Genomic DNA, 17993 nt, shown 5'->3' with positions numbered 1-17993 from the left:
CCACTCATAGAACTAACCCCTACCACGAACCCTTCTCGTGTTTCTCACGCAACAACTCGATATACCCATTGTTTATTCGTTCATTGGTTACGAATACAGTTTTTACTATTAATACTTTATTGTGAATGAGATGATGGATAACTGTAGATTGTTTCGTTTATAGTTTCGGGTGTTAGATTATGTGCGTAATGTGACAAATTGTGGGAAGCTAACAACAGTGTTGCAGTAGTAGTAGCTGTAGTAGAGAACTTGTAAAACTATATTGAATCGGCTATCCATATAGTTGGGTATCTACTCGTGAATATATGAGCTTATTTAGACTAGTTTGATTGATGCATATTCCCCGACAATAATTATTTAACTAGCCAATAGATTCTGATCAATCTGTTTATCTCGATCAAATGAAGGAGATCCTGTTGCATTCTAATTTGAAAAGGCTTTTTAAGGGCCAGGGACATTCCGTCCTCAATTCCTCAAATACTCGTTGCCAAATTGTCCTACATTATTATGTAAATGTGAAGAATACTATAATATTCATTCAAATGTTATCACCGTACACAATATTTCAACAGTTAACAGACTTCATTCCTATTTTCTAAAATTCCCACTCTTAGCTATATCATTATATCGAATCACAAAGATATAAGTGATAAATACAGCGGTTACTTAACTAGGAGCAATGTAACGTGCAACAAAAACATACGATTTTGATTGTCATGTGAATGAAGGCAAAAAGTTTTGTGTCTTGCCAATAGGCGCGTGGTGAACAAACAAACGTAATTGCCACTGTGTGATATTAGATGTAATAAGGCGATATGTAACTTGGTATATTGGACAATAAATGCAAGGAAAAACGGTAATAATTGCTTGTCAACTCGGATAGGTGAGGTTGTTAGAAGCCTGTTAGCTTGTTGAACCGTGAGCCGCTTGAACTCGAGTTACTCGCCTCTGTTGATATTTAACACGACGCTCGTTAAGTTTCCAACTGTGATGTGCAGTGAAGGATTTATTTGTAGTTTCCGTTCAACTTTGTATGTTATATTTTTTTCTTTTGTAAGGAGTCAGAACTGAAGTAAATTAAATAAGTGTTGCGTATTGCAATATATGGTTGAATAATATAACGATACTAGGTTTAATTGCAAGGTTTAAAAAACAGGTACTTTAACTTTTAAATAATTAAAAGGTCTGCGACAGAATAAAATTATTATTTTAATTATTTAAACGTGTAAAAATTTAAGGACAGTTTAATAAAAAAGTATCTTTCGAAAATACTGTCACATTATTTTCAAATCTACGTTATTCCCATTCTGTTCACGATACTGGCTGGTTGCACCGAGAAAATTCTATCCTGGCAACACAAACTGACGCTGACACTGCTATTATTCTCAGCAAGGATACACCGAGTTACACTCACATCTCGTAATATGTAGGTTAATATAAAATAAATTAAATGTCGTGGCACATACACGTAGCGACAGGTGTCTACGATCATATAGATATTGGATTCTAAAAGAACGCTATAAAATACCAATACTGAACGGAACGCGTTACCATTTACATTAACTTTATTGAAAATATTTCAGCGAGGAAAGCGCTCGTATTGAAAATCTCGATCCACATGATTAAAAGGATCATGTTAGATTTATACAGTTGCGATCAGATTGGAAACTGGGTTGCGTTACTTTTACACATTTTATGGTTTTATATTCGGGTTATCCAAGAACTGTTGGGTTACGGCTTTAACCCTTTTAAAATTTAACGGTTGGGAGTATATTTGATGTCGTATTTATTTTCTGGCAACATTTGAAAAATATAGGTTCGAAACCAATGAATCACAGCCAATTTTCAGATTTCGGCTAGTGTTAGATTTTACGTGATTATTTGCATTTAAATTTATGCTCTAAAACTATAATAGAATTAGTAGGATGGTTTCATTAAAGTTCTAATAAGTCAAAGAAATATATCAGTTCCTATATTATTATATTGAAACTATACCTTAGATTTGAAAAAAAAATACGTTTTAAGACTTCGCAGTACATATTATTATTTTTATGCCTATATCGTAACCAAAGAAAACTGGTCGTAACCGCCTCAGCTGCCATAAAGTCATCAATACCGAGCCCATCAATTGATGGATCAGATTATTCAGTTCCCATAAACCTGCAACACCGCAGACTACAAAAAAAACTGTATAATTTACTCTTACTGCCATTCCAGACGTACCACTACCACGCGACAACCACAACAACACCACAACGAAAACCCGTGGTCGAGTGTATATTTTCCTATTGATATGCAATTCACATTTTGCCGCCGTTATGGACCACATCCTACTAATATTATAAATGCGAAAGTTTGTGAGAATGTATGTACGTATGTATGGATGTTTGTTACTCTTTCGCGCAAATACTACTGAACCGATTACGATGAAATTTGGTATATACGTAGCTGAAGATCTAGAATAATATATATACTACTTTTTATCCCGGAATTCGTGACGGATCGGGATTTACACAGGAAGGGTTTCAACACGGACGAATTTGTAGGCGGCCATATTTGTGTTTTATACTACCAAATAGCGACCACATCGCAATCACATTTTGCCGCTGCGTCGTGGTATGGTTGTGGTACGTGTAAAACAAGCCTTTTACTCGAAACGTGAAGATTGAGTCATAAAATAACATACAAACATACTTCCTCGTTCATATTTGACAGTACGTTTTATGAACGAAACAATTCGACTCGTTAAAACAACTCATCCAGTAAAGATATGAAGAAGTTATTGTCGCCTTTTACGATTCGGTTTCACGATTTGACCAGTTTACTGAGATATATATAATAAGCGCCATCTTAATATAAACGAGCTTACCTTCCTTATTATATTATATTATAGTTTAGTTTAGTATAATACTTTATTAATGTTAAAATTATGTAAATGTTTTAATTTCATTGCAATATAGATTCATTAGTTTCTCTACTGATCACTAGATGGTATTAGTAGTATTTTTGTGAACCGTTTTGGCTTATTTTAATATAGACTTGTTTTATTGTATCTTTATAATATAATTTATTATCAAACTATAATGATAAATACCAACAACAAATAAATACATTTTTCTTATAAAGAAAAAAATCTTCAGTACCATTGATATGACTGCCTCTGAGGCGCGATCGGTAGTGTATGCTGCTGAACATTAGATTGCAGGTTCAATTCCGAGTTGGGCAAAGTACTATTCATTTCTTAGTTATATAGGAATATTTCCCAGAATTTGGTGTCGTGGTAGTATATGATGATAGGCTTTCTTGGAGGACTTTGTTAATGGTGAAACGTAGGCATTTTCTTATTTTTTTTGCAGATGTTCATTATTCGTAGCTTTCCAGCGGCAAGGCTGGTCTATTCAGTAATCAATCCTAATAAAGTGTCCTTCAATTTATGAAGAGTAATCAATCAGTATAACAGTTTAGTTTAAAATTCCAATGAACACTTTCTTTAATCAATATTCTGTCATCCATTGCATCGTCACTTGTTCATAGTAGAAAACTACAGGTAATTTGTACTCTTATCTCAAGCATTGTCTTATTTATAAATTGATATATACAATATTCTTGTGAGAAAAATGTTTGACAAAAAATATAATTATTCAAGCAACAATTAGTGACTGTAGAAGTGTGGATAATATATAATATTGTTAACTATTATATCTTATATCTAGCCGTTCAATTGAAGAATACGTTTCGTAATTCGTAATAACTGTCATAATATGTAAAAATAGCTGACCCGCGCAACTTCGCTTGCGTCACATAGGAGATAATTTTCCCCGTTTTTTAAACATTTTTTACTGCTGCTTTGCTCGTATTGGTCATAGCGTGATGTTATATAGCCTTTAGCCTTATCTAATCTTTAATCTAACTCTGAAAGAATTTTTCAAATCGGACCTTATGTTCCTGAGATTAGCGCATTCAAACAAACAAACAAACTCTTCAGCTTTATAATATGATGATGAGTATAGATGAATAGATGTACGTTGTTCAATTTTATTTGAACTTCCAATATTGAAGTATTTACTATCGTATTCCTGACGAAAACAAAGCCTCAAAATCAAACATCATTAAGCTTGGTACAACCGTTCTTGAGTTAAAAATGTTGTAACAAACACGACTTTGTTTCATAAATATGATTTTATTATCGTGTAAAAGATACGTTTTCTTCATTGATCATGCATGAGATGTCAGGCTTCATGGTTTTTGTTGTAAATATTTACAACATTGTATTGCATTAAGATTAGACGAGGCGTTTGCTAATCGCATTGCAGCCTACATATTCAATATTGATCAATAACTGCATGTATGTGCACAGCTCTGTACGTCATTCATGTTTTTTTCTTGCGTCTGTTGCATTTTATAAAATGTGGATATCAAAGGCTATATTATCTTCGTAAAATGTATTTGTCAGGTTTTTGTTACGTTGAGTTAACATGTAGATGCAAAATCAAACGTCTTAACATTATAATTCATTGGGTCTTAAATGCGATTGAAAATTGAAGGGTAAGATGATGGGATGCAATTCGATCGAAATGTCGGGTCGCGGGTTTGATTCCCATACGGATAAATAATTTGTGCGATTTACAAGGTGTGGTTCTGGTCTGGTTGTACTTTGTATCTGTTGTTTGTAATTTTATAAAAGTCGCGAAACAAGAGCAATTCTATGTGCGGGAGCTATCTTTTTATGCCGGCTCCACATTATTGCCGTGAATTCACGCGCGTATTCTCGCCGTGAATTCACGGACCGACTCCATGCCCTCCACATTCACGGAATGCTCACAATAGTTCGAAGCCCTCCGCGAAATGGACGTAGAAGCTGCTGCTGCGATAACTTTATTTGCTGTGTCCCTAATGTCCCTATACCACTATATAGATGTCAAAAACAAGAAAGTTGTTGTTCCTCACACCATTTTTCTATAATCTGAAAAGCTGAACGCATTATACGGTCCGTACCCCTTTATAGTCCAGAGTAAACTGCGCCGGGGCCGTGAATGTGTATGTGTATACGTGAACGCCGCGCGAACCCTTTGTCACGGGACTGAAATACCGACTCTGATCGGGGAACAGGCGTGAACGCGCGTGGACCCCGTGAAAACCGTCCACACTCACGTTCGCGTCTGTTCACGGAGCTTCACGGCAATAATGTGGAGCCGGCATTATAAGAAAGAACTATGCTCCGACTAACGCACAATACTACATATCAATTTATTGAAAGAAGGAACATAATATACATCACAAATACATCATAAGTTCTATAATACATTCTACAGAGCCTCACAAGCTAAATATCTTAGCGAATCTACATTTAAGTTAAACGATGGTCGTATTACTCGTATATTCAGTATTTGAGCTGAGACTTAGCATAACCTCAAGGCAAGCTCGGCTCCCAAGTGAATTGATAACTTTATTGCTATGTACAGTTAACGTCAAGAATATGTATACACTGTCACATTTTGGAAAGCATTTCTATGGATGAAAATAGTGGAACTACTACTGTGTGTTAACTTAAATTTTATTGACTAATAACAATTTTTTTTCATACAAATGCGTATACGGAAATTTCCTTTAAAAGGTACGTAGTACTCCTAACCGGCCAGTACCGTATGAATATGATTGATCCTGTGTAATGTATAGATGTGAATGAAACAAGGGAAATTTGTAAGGATCGTACCAAGTGACGTTCTTCGGTCTCTACCTACCCCTATGGGAAGCATGGGCTGAGGGGTGGATGATGATGAGGATGGATTTAATTTTGATGTATGTTTGTAAAAACGTATGCATATTTTTGCCGCCGACTGTACTTACCTGCTACCTTTGAGTTGTGAATATTGTTGCGTTCAAGTTATTACCAGTCTGTTTGTTATCTGTTTACAACTTGCTCCCAAGATGATAGTTGTACGATTTAGATTGCTTGAATAATAAAATGCGTTTTTTTTTGTTTTGTAAATGTATTTTGGGGGAATAGTGAGTTGATAGACTTGCCAAATATCATAAAAGAATAAATACTTATAGAAGAAATATATGATTCCTTTAAAGTTTAGGACTTGCATAAAAGTTAATTAAAAGAAGGGATGGTAGGTGTAAACGGGAACAGCTTATGTTCTTCACTCCGCAAAGAAAAGCTGTCGATGATGAAGATGATGATTATAATCTATACTAATATTATAAAGCTGAAGAGTTTGTTTGTTTGGTTGTTTGTTTGTTTGTTTGTTTGAACGCCCCAATCTCGGGAACTTCTAATCCGATTTGAAAAATTCTTTCAATGTTAGATAGCCCATTTATCGAGGAAGGCTATAGGCTATATATCATCACGCTACGACCAATAGGAGCAGAGCACCAGTGAAAAATGTTACAAAAACGGGGAAAATTATGATTCTCTTAAGCGAAGTTGCGCGGGTCAGCTAGTGAATTATAAATGTAATTAAAGAAAAATGTGTCAATAATAAGGCACATTCCCAATAGCAATCGCTGAGGATTTAACATTGAAGGGTAGAATTAGTTTCGATTAACCCATTACCTACAGCAGACTATAAACCTTAAACAACAGTTATAGCATAGTAAAATAATCATATACTGTTCGTTTAAAATAGTGTTTAGTAGCTAACGTATCTATAAGTATGTATCACTCATTCGTTCATTCGATGAACCATACTTCTTTACTTGAGTTCAGTGTCCAATAAACATTCAAACTGTCAACACGCACTTTTATTTCTAACAAGCCGGCGCATAGCAAATATCGACCTTAACACTACAAACATATACAGTAGACTGATCCCAGACAATATGTTACCGAAACTGATCTCTTTCAAGATTTTCACAACAGTACCAATCTGACGTGACATGTCTCTCCCAGGAGTTCGATTTCACAAGTTGTACAACTACAACGTAAGTATTGATACGAGATATATCTCTCAAGTACTTTGTTGTTGGTACCGGTGTTGCAGACCACCTGTGCGATGCAGGTGCTTGTTTTAAATTGCAGCTCTACGGCGAGATTTGAATGTTTGTCGTACCTTTTATGAAATAGTACGACTTCTTTTTTCTTGTCTGTGGTGGTAGTGTTAGTCTAGACCATTAATATAATTTAAATCATGTCTGTGCCCGCCGTGTTAATAGAAACCGCACTTTCAGTGTTTTGAAAACATAACTTAACACTTTTTCCTTTTAAAAAACGGACCGCTAAAAATTATAATGAAAAAAAAACTTAGCAATATTGGTCTTGGTCAATCTAATATTTTGAATCTTCAAATATATTTTTTTAAAACTTGTCTAATGGATCTTATATCTTCAAATTTTTTTTTAAACTTATCCAATGGACTTGCTCCAGCTGCTTTTGTTGCTAGTTAAAATGTTTATTTCAATTGAAGTCTAGAAAATATTTTTACAATTTGTAACATTTCAAACAAAAGTGTAATGTGTTGTTTCAATCAACATTTTTGCGAGGGAAAAACAGTGTCGATTAAAAACATACAGTTGTAGAAACATGTTGTACATAGTATAAAACAATAGGCAATGTACTTGCACTGTTCAATTTAAAACAATAGGCAATGTACTTGCACTGTTCAATTTAAAACTTTTGTTTATATTTTTGGGTGTGATCAAAAAGAGCGGGCAAGATATTTGCTATAAATAAATAAATACATTTAAAACCTGTAGTGCAATTCTTTAAAGTCGGTACTATCGAGTAACGAGAGTTGGAGTGGAAAAATAGTTTCTACGACCCGTTGGAGGCGCTCATCAATTTTTTGTACAAAATTTATCCATAGCTAGTCGGTTGTCGATAGTCGATAGTAGTAGAGAATCTAGCTGCTGATCCATATTATTAAAACGTATGCTTTGGCCCTTATTTTTTGTCTGTCTGTACATGAAGTAATTAGGTACAAAATGACGAAAAAGCGCAGTAAGCATTTGATTTTCGAAAATCGCACTTCTTAATACACAAGTGTTTAAAGTCTATCATGTTTTCTTATATTCGCTAAACGTACCAGACCTTTTTGCCACTTAAGTAGTGTTGTCGCGATTTCAATATTTCAATATCACAGTTACCATATCAGCTGTTGTCACTGCAATCCCATTGTATGATAATAATTATTAAATTTATCCGGTTTTTCCTTGCCCTATGTAAAACAGTTGCGTGTGAACCAATTTATTCCAAAAACGCATACATATATCACCGTGTGAGAAAATAGATAACATATAGAAGTGAATACATACGTTATGTTTCATAGTGTGTTGAAAGATTTATTAGTTGTCTGTAAATAAAGACAGTTTATCTATGAAATGATTTGAAACTGACTTATTGATATTAATCGTTTGTTGTATGTAGTGCAAGTCAATCGATTATGAGTGATATGAGTGACACGTCATTGTACTCAGTGATAATAAACAGTAAATTCACTTGCTGTATTTTTGACTATCTTATGATCTAAATGAATAAATTATTTGATTTTGTAACAAGATGAGCTTACCGATTTGATGCAAATTGTAACCCCTAATTGTAAATTGGGTAAAATAAGATCATCTTAACGGCATACTACTTTACTTTTCTTACAAAGTAGATTTCTAATAGGTTTATTTATTTGATCTATCAAAGCAATAGTCAGAAAACAAACGAAAATCCAATCCATTTCCACCTGGAGAATTCCTACAGAATTGTATATTTTCCTTTCGAAAACGTTAGAGAAACAAACAGTAAAGATTTATACCTTCTTCTTTGTTCCCGATAAAGCGGCGCATTTACTTTTATCTGCGATTTGCACATGAAAGCTGGTGAGTTTGTCGCCGTCGGTGGCAACAAGCGACAGCGGGCAACAAGGCAACAAGGTCGTGTGTTTTATTGCCGTCGATGTTGCTCGACTTCGCAGATTGTATCGTAAAACTGACGGACTGCGATTACGGGACCAGCCTGGCTTTAGAGAAAAGTGTGTGCAACAACTTTGGGAAAATTGTGTCTGTTTACGGCGAAGGATGACTATGACATCAGTTTATGAAAGTCTTAGGGGGATTATAAATTTATGATTCTTGAATTTCCTTTCAAGTTTTTTTCATTTTTCTTTCTTACTTAAATACACGTTACATTCTTTTAGCATAGCCTAGCACTTTAAGGATTCCATATGATTTGGCTTTTTGTTAATAATTTAATCAGCCACTAATACATAGTTCCTTTTTAAGGAATACATTACGCTGTCTAGATTTTTTAGCACAAATACGTTCGTATATTGAAGCACGATTAGCGTAATTACTCCTCAGTTTAATTACTCAATTATCATGATACCTATACTAGTCATATTCTGAATGACACAAACATTCATATTGGAACAACTAGACCCTGGCTTGTTCCATCATCAGTTTAACATGAGGAACTACAATGAACACATAAATTTTCATTAGTGCATTTAAAGTAGATCGTTTATCACAATACAATATGCTATTATCATTATTATACATAATGTGATTCATTATAGAACATAAAAGTTACCAAATTGAATACCAACATCGATCATTAAACGAATAAAACGAAACAAATGGATATTAATAGATAAATTAGGTCACTGCCGCCATTTTTGCTGTCTCATAGTTATGTAATTTACTGACTGTTGCTCATTTTTTGTTTATCATTTGTACATCTTAAAGTGTTGTTTTTAAGCGAAATTGGTAATTATAAAGTAACAAGTCTTCATGAAAAGTTTAATCGTAGATCTTTGATAGGTATACGGAAGTGTTAATTTCTTTTTGTCTTGCCAAATTCTTTATAATGACAGTAGTTTGCTAGTTTTTCACAGACTTAATTTAATTTTTTTGTTAGCTTTTATATTTCTGTTACACCTTCAGGGCTTTTTCGAAACTTATGCATTTTGGGGCTACATATTATGTATTTATTGGTTAGTAGTAAAAACTATTAGTAATGCAAAATTTGATTATAAAATTGTATATGTACTACCTTTATACAGACATAGATGCAGAAACGATACACGACAAGAGCAATTAACAACTTCAGGAGGATCGCATATAGTGCTTTTCTCTTTCCTTATGCTATGAAGAAAAGTATCAAACAATAAATTGAGTAGAGGTTAGTTATATAGCTTAAGAGCTTCAAATACCTACATTAAGTTGAATAAATTACACAGTTTTAGGGGAATAATATACGAAGATATATAGCCAACATTTTCAACAGTAAATAGAATTAGTAGGTACATTAGACACCATTTCCTCTGAACATCTGTCTATGTAAACAATTTGGCATATTACCGTTAATTTGGTTGACGTGAGCCGAGCATTAGGGCAAAGGTTTCGTTAATTATGCACCGAATGTATCGTGAAAGCGATAGGAATGTCTCGTGTGGGCGTCGTTATGTAATGTTACGTCATTTGCAGGGTACGTGAGAGTACTTACCCTAATCGGTTGAAGTATGTTCAGTGGTAGTATTTCTATTTGCTATACATTTCTGGCATATTTGCTATATGTTTCTTGATTTAATTATTTACTGTGAGATATTATCTGAGCAATAGACGTATGCTCGCAGTGTGGATTAAACAGTCATTTTAAATCGATAAGTTCAATATAGACAGAAAGTTTAAGAAACACTTTTACTGCCTAGACAAACGCTCTAATTAATGTAAATTGTGTAAAATTGCCGATAAGATGAAGTGCGGTTGGTGAGTTTTATAATTCGCATTGACTATCAGCAGTTTTGGTCGTAGTACTTCGTCTACTTTGTAGTATAAAAATTGGAGTAATAACCGTATACCAGATGCCGCACATTTTTTGGATCAATCATTAGAATGATGCAATGTCAAGCTCATATGCAAAAATACTCGTAAAATTATGTAAGAACAATAAAATTATGTAAAACCGCAAAAAACTAGATCAATTTAGTCGTTTCTTGCTTTACAGGTTCTTTATAACAAATAAAACGGCTACAGTAGCAATTAGTTTACATTTAACTGAATAATATCGTAGTAATTCTTATGCAGAATTACTGATTTACATACAAGTGTAGGGTTGCCAGGTTAAACTCAAAAGTCGGACAAAGTAATCAGCTGGACTTGAGGGACATGTTGGGCATCAAACAGGGGAGAAGGGTGACCGGCCTAGATTAGCAAGGATAGCATATTTTTTTAAAGTTTAAAGAAAAACAACCAACAAATTAGTTTATTTTCTTACCTTTTTAGTTTTTTCTGCCGACTGCTAAGGGAGGAAGATTTTGTGTATGTGATTTGTGTTTGTTTGTGATCTTTGTTATTGTACTGCTTAATATTTTGTAATACGTTTAGGGGGCTAATTGTGAGGTGACCGATAATACTTCGCACTACTATATTTTTTAAACCGAGGCAATGTTTTTTAATTATGCCAGGGACACACATATAATTTCACTCCCTCACACTTTGGTGGACAGAGCTAAAACAAATTGGTGACAATTAAAAAAAGATGCAAAATTTAAGAAGCATGATAAATATGCCGAACTCTGTATACTTTGGCCTGACCTGCCACTAAAAAACAACTTACTGTCCGGCTTTACCCGGACATCTGGCCACATTATACATACTATAGTCTTTGTATATGCATAATATGCTAATAATATTAGCTATAAATGTATACAGCACACATAATCACGTGGAATTGGGTTACTATAGCCATTCATATCGTTAGGAGCGTTATTGACAGCCGTTAGAGATGACTCGGTGATGTAAGAGATTTTTTCTTTTGATTGTTGTAAAACTAGGTTATACCTTTAGGGTGACAAATCAACATCGAGCTATGCTGCGCTGTGCTATGTTTGTGCTTGATGTTGTTTTAAACAGAGCTTAGCCTCACACAGCGCAGCACAGCATGGTTTGTTTGTATCCTCATTAAAATATAAGACGAGCGAGTTGACCACACATAGTACAGCGCAGCATAGCTCGATGTTGGTTTGTCACCCTTAGGGTCAGAGTTATTGTCATATTATTATGTATGTTAGCAGTTGACAATAATGCGGCTGTCGAAAGTGTGATTTATTAATTACACAAATTGTTTATGTAATGTTGTAATTGTGGTAAGTATTGCTTAGTGCGATGAGTGTCAAGTAAAACAAATATTTATGGAGCGACCTCCATTTTTCTTTCGGGTTTGCTGTAATCTCGTGCTTGTAATTTTTTTCTTATCAAAAGATAGATTTTTATTTTCTTTTTTTCTTTAAAAAAATAAGTCAACTCCACTAAGAATTGCTCTTAAGTCGCGGGGAATGTTACAAACATCAAACAACGGACACAAAGTGCAACAAGGCTCGAAATAACTATTAAGATTATGTGGATCGCACAAATATTTATTCCGTGTGGGAATCGAGCCCACGACCCCTCGGTACACTGGCAGTGGCGTGGTGACCAACTTATAAAACGAAAAAAATCGCTTGATACTCCACGGTTGTCCGTTTGCATTCAGTGCTGAGGGTTTGATTCCAATTGAGACCAATCAATATCTATTTTCAATTTATAAAGACACTAGTGCCATCCATTAGCTATTCCAGTTAAACTTAGAACAATCATTTACGCTTGTGAACACGAGAGGGCGTATTAATTGAAATCGTTAACGTAGTTGTAGTGAACAAGGACAACAGAATCTGGCTGATACAAGCTCTTTACACTATTACAGAACAAATATTGCTTCTAATTTGTACTTGTTTGTCTATTATTACTAAACCTACATACGATAATGTTTCTAGGAATAAAGATACAGAATACATTAACTAAGTGTGCCTTACAGCTTTATTTGCGTTAGTAGAGATTATAAATTTGCACTTTGTATCAAGGCAATAACCTAATAAACGAATATGAGTGCAATTAACACATGTATTTCGTATTTTATATTTGTTGATTCACGTTGATAAGATAGAAAGCATACAATTTGTACACTATAAAAGTGGTATCATGACCTGAAGAGAATAATTTTAGAGTTTTCAATTTGTTTACGCACTCGCACTCATTGTTTATAACTTTGAAATATACCACAGGTAATATTAATCAAAAAACAATAAGGCACAGTTTAACTACAAAAAAACAGTAGCTATTATTTATTTTCCTTTTCATTCAAGTAACACCACGCAACAGGATCGGATTTAAAAAATCCAAGTTTTTCATACAATTTACAGGCATTCACATTGTCTTTGAAGCAGAAAGAAATCACTTGTTTCCCTTCCTTCATCCAAATATTACTGGCCAGTTTCATCAACAGTTCAGCGTAACCTTTCTTCCTATGTTCTTCTAAAGTGTAAAGATGCTGTAAAGGTCCTACTTCCTTGAAGAATACCCAGCAGATGAGGGTGTTGTTATGGAACAGGCCGAAGCCGGAGTTCGTCTTGATTAGGAGTTCAAAGTGCCATGGAGAATTTGGGTAGCGATTCGGCCATGTTGAGTCTACTAGGTCGAGGTGTTCCATTGTAACTGGACCGAAGGTAAGGCTTGGTGGGAGACTGAAATATTAAAAACAAAATGTTAAGTAGGTACTCGTGGACCCAATAGATTAGGCTTGGGTTTACATAAAATTGAAGGTTTTTTTAAGCCATTCCTGCCCCACTTCTCGTCCTCACCTCTCCTCCTAAATGAGGGAGAGTTTCAGACTATCACGTTGGCCAAGTGCGGGTTCGGATTTTCAAAATGTAAGTAGCAGCTTGTTATTAGGTAAGTTATCTCTCTTCGCGGTATTATTGTGATTTTCTCTCTATAGGAAGACTGAACTGTTTAAAAAGTCGTCTACATTTCACCAATTTTGTTTTACGATACCAAATAGCAGAATTTACATAAGTTTATAGAATTATCATGCATATTGTCTGACAAGAAACTGCGACAGAGGATTCTGACATTCATTTAATACTGTTGAAAGACAATTTTAGCCAATATTTTGGCGATCACTGCCAGGCTACCTTGCAGCCATAACCAATATGAGTCAACAACTCTTAAAGACGATATTTACCTGACATCTTCGAACAATTCCTCCCGTACATATGTTTCTAACAGCCTATGTACAGTCAACTCTACGTCTATATCTTTTACAGCACTCTGAAGACAATCGATCACATTTCTTGGTGCATAAGGTACTACGACTGTTTGGTTCCAATCTATTAGCTTTGTTTTTGTCAACGCTTTCCTCAGCTTGTCTGTGTTGTCGCTTGGACATTGGATTATTACTTCATAGAATTGATCCTGAAAAAAATAGATGCGATCATTTAGAGGCGGTATAGTACAGCTATTGTTGGAAGTGACATTGTCCTATGCTGAGCATGTCAGTTCCGTGGAGATGTGTCTTCGTACGTCTTGGAATGGAAACCACTAAAGGTTCATGAAGGTTTGAGACGTATTTTACAAGATCGGCAAATACTAAGTATCTAGGAAATCGAAATTAGTTTAAAATACAGAGCATTGACCTCAGAAGAAACCAAACAAAAGGTATTCATTCAATTTACGATGACTTCTTATGAACAATTTTATTAGTTAGGTATAAATACGAAAAAAAAACAAGCACCACACAGCTGTGCGTTTGTCAGTCAAGGTCAGTAAAAAACCTTGACCTAAACAATAAACAAGAAATGCTTCTTAATCATAAAAACAATAAAAAACTGTAGATCATCAAAACAAAACACAATACCTTTACATTAAGAGCGACCATGCCATTCGTCACATCTCCGAAAGGGCAATAAACTTTGAAGTCGTAATCGATGCGTGGTTCCACCCACCGGCTCTGTGTGTCAAGTGCAGTGAATCCCGCCACGCCTCGCGGCCAGTCTGACTTGAATGCACTCTGGAGTTCGCTCCAACGTTCCCGGGGCAGGTAATGTAAGGGATCCTGATCTTCACACATCATAACCCCAAAATTTTAACCCTCGAGAGATAAAATTGTAGGTTATAAACTGGGTTTTAACTTATAAAGTATTCCGAGGTAAGTATAACATATAAAAATACAGTTGAGTTGAATTCTTTATGCTGTTTAGAGCCGGTGAAAAGTGTGGCCGTACGTTTCTTAAAATTGACTTCCGTTTAATTAAACTAATTTGTTTTTATAAATTACTTTTCAGAGTTGAGAGTGATTTTAAATTGATGCGCACGACCGATTCACTGTGCAGTGAAGTAAGAACTGCTTATAATGTCGGTATTTGTTTTGTATCTGTAAGAGGAAAAAGATACGTCAGATGTATTTTTATTATGAATTGTATTTCCCCAATGAAATAAGCTGATAGCTCAGCTGGCAAGTATCTAACGCTCATATAATTTGGTACGTGCATTAATAGTTATGAGTTATGACTAATCCTTGCACGCTTAAGATAAAAAATTGATAGTTGACTGACGTGTGATAAGACACTGGCAGTCCCAGAATATGTGAGATAAGTCATGTACAGGTTAACCTAATAATTAGGTAATATGAGTTATTTGTTGTGTTAGATATGTCATTACTTATTATAATATTATTATTATAATGTTATGCATATGAACTTTGAACAAAGCTACTCTAAGTACTTACATGTACCTATGTGCTATTAGTATACGGACCTGTTAAAATAAATAACCCGACTTATATTATAAGCGTATTTAGAATATTTAGAACAAGTTTTAAAGCTTATAAATAAGTGTCAGATAATCTATCGGATAAACAAAGTGACAGCCAATGTATGAAAACAACTGTAATTATTTTTTTATAATCCATACTTATTCAGAAATGGTGAATATAGAGCTTAGTTTGCACAATGTATTTGCGGGTAGTAACTATTACTAGAATCCTCAGGACTAAATTATAAAAAAAAAAAAACAGAAAAATCAATCAACCTTTTTATTTAAATAACACCACGCAGCCGCCTTCACGGGAAAAGACTGCTCAAAATTAAGTTTCCTATACAACTGGCAAGCTTTTTGATTAGTGAGCAGACAATACGCGCACACAGGATCACCTTTCTCCATCGAAATATTACAAACTAACTTCAAAAGGAGTTCAGCAAAGCCTTTTTTTCTGTGACTCTCTATAGTATACATGTGAAGGAGATTTCCAGACTCGTTGAAAAAGACCCATGAGATCAGCTTGTTGTCTTCGAAGAGTCCGTAGCCAGATTTGGTGCTGATGAGCATTTCGAAGTACCGGGGAGAGTTGGGGTACCGGTGTGGCCATGTGGAGTCTATGAAGTCGATGTCATTGTGTTCTGTTGTTATGAGGTCGAATGTGATGTTGGGTGGAAGGCTGAAAACAATATATTAGTTCGTAGAAATGTATTATAACTTAGAATCATCGATCTTAATTATGTGTGTCATTCGGCAAAGATAAACTGTATTACAAACCATTTCGAATATTCAATTATTCAAAATTTTGGTTGAATAAAAAACTAAATATTTTTCAAGATATGAGCGCTATTTTTTTTGCGTGGCAGAGATTGCTATTTGGTTGGTTTAATCAAACTATGACCAAAATGGTAGAGTAATAACAATATCGTGAGTAAAAAATATGAGGAATAGTAATATTTTTACGAATACAAATTCTTTAAAAAATGCTTTATAATATATTTACCTCACATCCTCATACATCTTCGCTTTATCCAACACAAACTTCTTTGAAGGCAATAACTCCATACGAACGTTATTGTCTAAGCAGTCCAAGGCCCTCTGCACACACTCTATCACGTGGTAGGGGGCAAATGGTATTATAATAGATCTCTCCCAGTCTATTACTTTGGTCCTTTTTAGAGCGTCCTCAAGCTTTTGGGTATCGTCTCGTGGACATTGAATTATTATTTCGTAAAATTGATCCTGTAAAAAAAAGTATGAGAACTTCCTTGAACATATCCAGATTAGGAAAACATTACAGCTACTTGCCTGATGTTTTCCTAATCTGCATATTTGGTAAAGAAAAGTATGTGCTTTGGTCTCTGCCTACCCCTATTGAAACAAGGCGTTATCTATGTATCGCAAACATTATCAATTTTAAAAAAAGAGTTTGTTCTAATAATACGCACACTAGCGCCACCTCGAGTAATAGGATAAAGTTAACTATAAGAATTAGTTACTATTTGTGTCACTAGATGGCAGTAAATTGATTTGTTTATTTTCACTGTTCTACGAGACCGGTTTTCATTTAATTCAATGCAGATGCACAACGCGTTCATTAGAATAAATTAGCTTAAAATAACAAAACACTAGCCTTTAGCGAACTGATTGGGATGAATTCATTAGCTTGCAATCAAAATGACCACAATGTTTGCACAGAAACTGACTAAAGTAGAGCAACTTACCTTGTCATTGATAGCTACCATTCCGTTCCACACATCGCCGAAAGGGCAATACACTTTAAAACCATAACCAAATCCCTTTTCTATTAAATTCTTTTGAGTTTTTAACGCAGTGTATCCCGTAACACTACGTGGCCAGTCTTGTTTGAACGCAGATTGGAGTTCGCTCCATCTTTCCACAGGAAAAAACTGCAATGGGTCTTGAGACATAGCACTAGAACTAACACAACTCATTACACAAGCGTCTCACACAGTATTTATAAATAATCTGAACCGGCCGTCATTTTATCTGTCCTTTTAATACGTATCGTACAAGCGAATGCAGTTGCGTCTGTTCTTTTTGTTGTAAATTATATTCACTATAGTACTATGATTGTATGCAAGTCTTAATGATAATGTATTTAGTGACGGTGCAATGACATAACGTAGCAGCAAGATAACAAATGTAAATAAAATTTATTCGGTCGTCTAGGACACTTTGGACCCGTTCCTCGTATTGTCATTTAATTTGTATTTGTTCAACCTACAAAATAAATGGTGCAGGTATGTTTCATATCGGTAGTAATATACTTGGATATAATTTATGCAAACTACATTTTAGAATATGAAGTAAACATTTGTTATTAAACAATCATAATTTAGCTACAAACATAAGCCTGAAACCGTCTTCTTAACTTCAGTTAACGTATCAAATTGTATTTTTACAGCAAC

General features: G+C 34.7%; 2 protein-coding genes across 2 annotated transcripts; both read right to left on the bottom strand.

Moving 5' to 3' along the window:
* Nucleotides 1-13057: 13057 nt before the first annotated feature.
* On the bottom strand, nucleotides 13058-15136 carry LOC142979827 (uncharacterized). Its single transcript, XM_076125015.1, has 3 exons — nucleotides 14663-15136; nucleotides 13991-14220; nucleotides 13058-13490 (listed from the first exon to the last, which is right to left on the bottom strand). Exons 1-3 carry the CDS (start codon nucleotides 14876-14878, stop codon nucleotides 13088-13090), a joined length of 849 nt encoding a protein of 282 aa, XP_075981130.1. The 5' UTR covers nucleotides 14879-15136; the 3' UTR covers nucleotides 13058-13087.
* Nucleotides 15137-15781: 645 nt separating this feature from the next.
* LOC142979978 (uncharacterized) lies at nucleotides 15782-17655 on the bottom strand. Its single transcript, XM_076125227.1, has 3 exons — nucleotides 17286-17655; nucleotides 16565-16803; nucleotides 15782-16240 (listed from the first exon to the last, which is right to left on the bottom strand). The coding sequence occupies exons 1-3, from the start codon at nucleotides 17514-17516 to the stop codon at nucleotides 15826-15828; spliced, it is 885 nt and encodes a 294-aa protein (XP_075981342.1). The 5' UTR covers nucleotides 17517-17655; the 3' UTR covers nucleotides 15782-15825.
* Nucleotides 17656-17993: the final 338 nt, after the last annotated feature.

This window comes from Anticarsia gemmatalis, chromosome 17 (genome assembly GCF_050436995.1).
Source record: "Anticarsia gemmatalis isolate Benzon Research Colony breed Stoneville strain chromosome 17, ilAntGemm2 primary, whole genome shotgun sequence".
NCBI lineage: Eukaryota > Metazoa > Arthropoda > Insecta > Lepidoptera > Erebidae > Anticarsia > Anticarsia gemmatalis.
The sequence above is the reverse complement of the archived record's forward strand: the minus strand, read 5'-3'. Positions and strand labels throughout refer to the sequence as shown.

Bases quoted from the DNA above. Each gene is read 5' to 3' on its own strand.
- LOC142979978 (XM_076125227.1), bottom strand. From the start codon at position 17,516: ATGAGTTGTGTTAGTTCTAGTGCTATGTCTCAAGACCCATTGCAGTTT. The intron at 16,804-17,285 runs GTAAGTTGCTCT...TTTTTTTTACAG, and splicing joins TGGTAGCTATCAATGACAAG to GATCAATTTTACGAAATAAT. The intron at 16,241-16,564 runs GTAAATATATTA...TATTGTTTTCAG, and splicing joins AAGATGTATGAGGATGTGAG to CCTTCCACCCAACATCACAT.
- LOC142979827 (XM_076125015.1), bottom strand. From the start codon at position 14,878: ATGATGTGTGAAGATCAGGATCCCTTACATTACCTGCCCCGGGAACGT. The intron at 14,221-14,662 runs GTATTGTGTTTT...TATTTTTTTCAG, and splicing joins TGGTCGCTCTTAATGTAAAG to GATCAATTCTATGAAGTAAT. The intron at 13,491-13,990 runs GTAAATATCGTC...TTAATATTTCAG, and splicing joins GAATTGTTCGAAGATGTCAG to TCTCCCACCAAGCCTTACCT.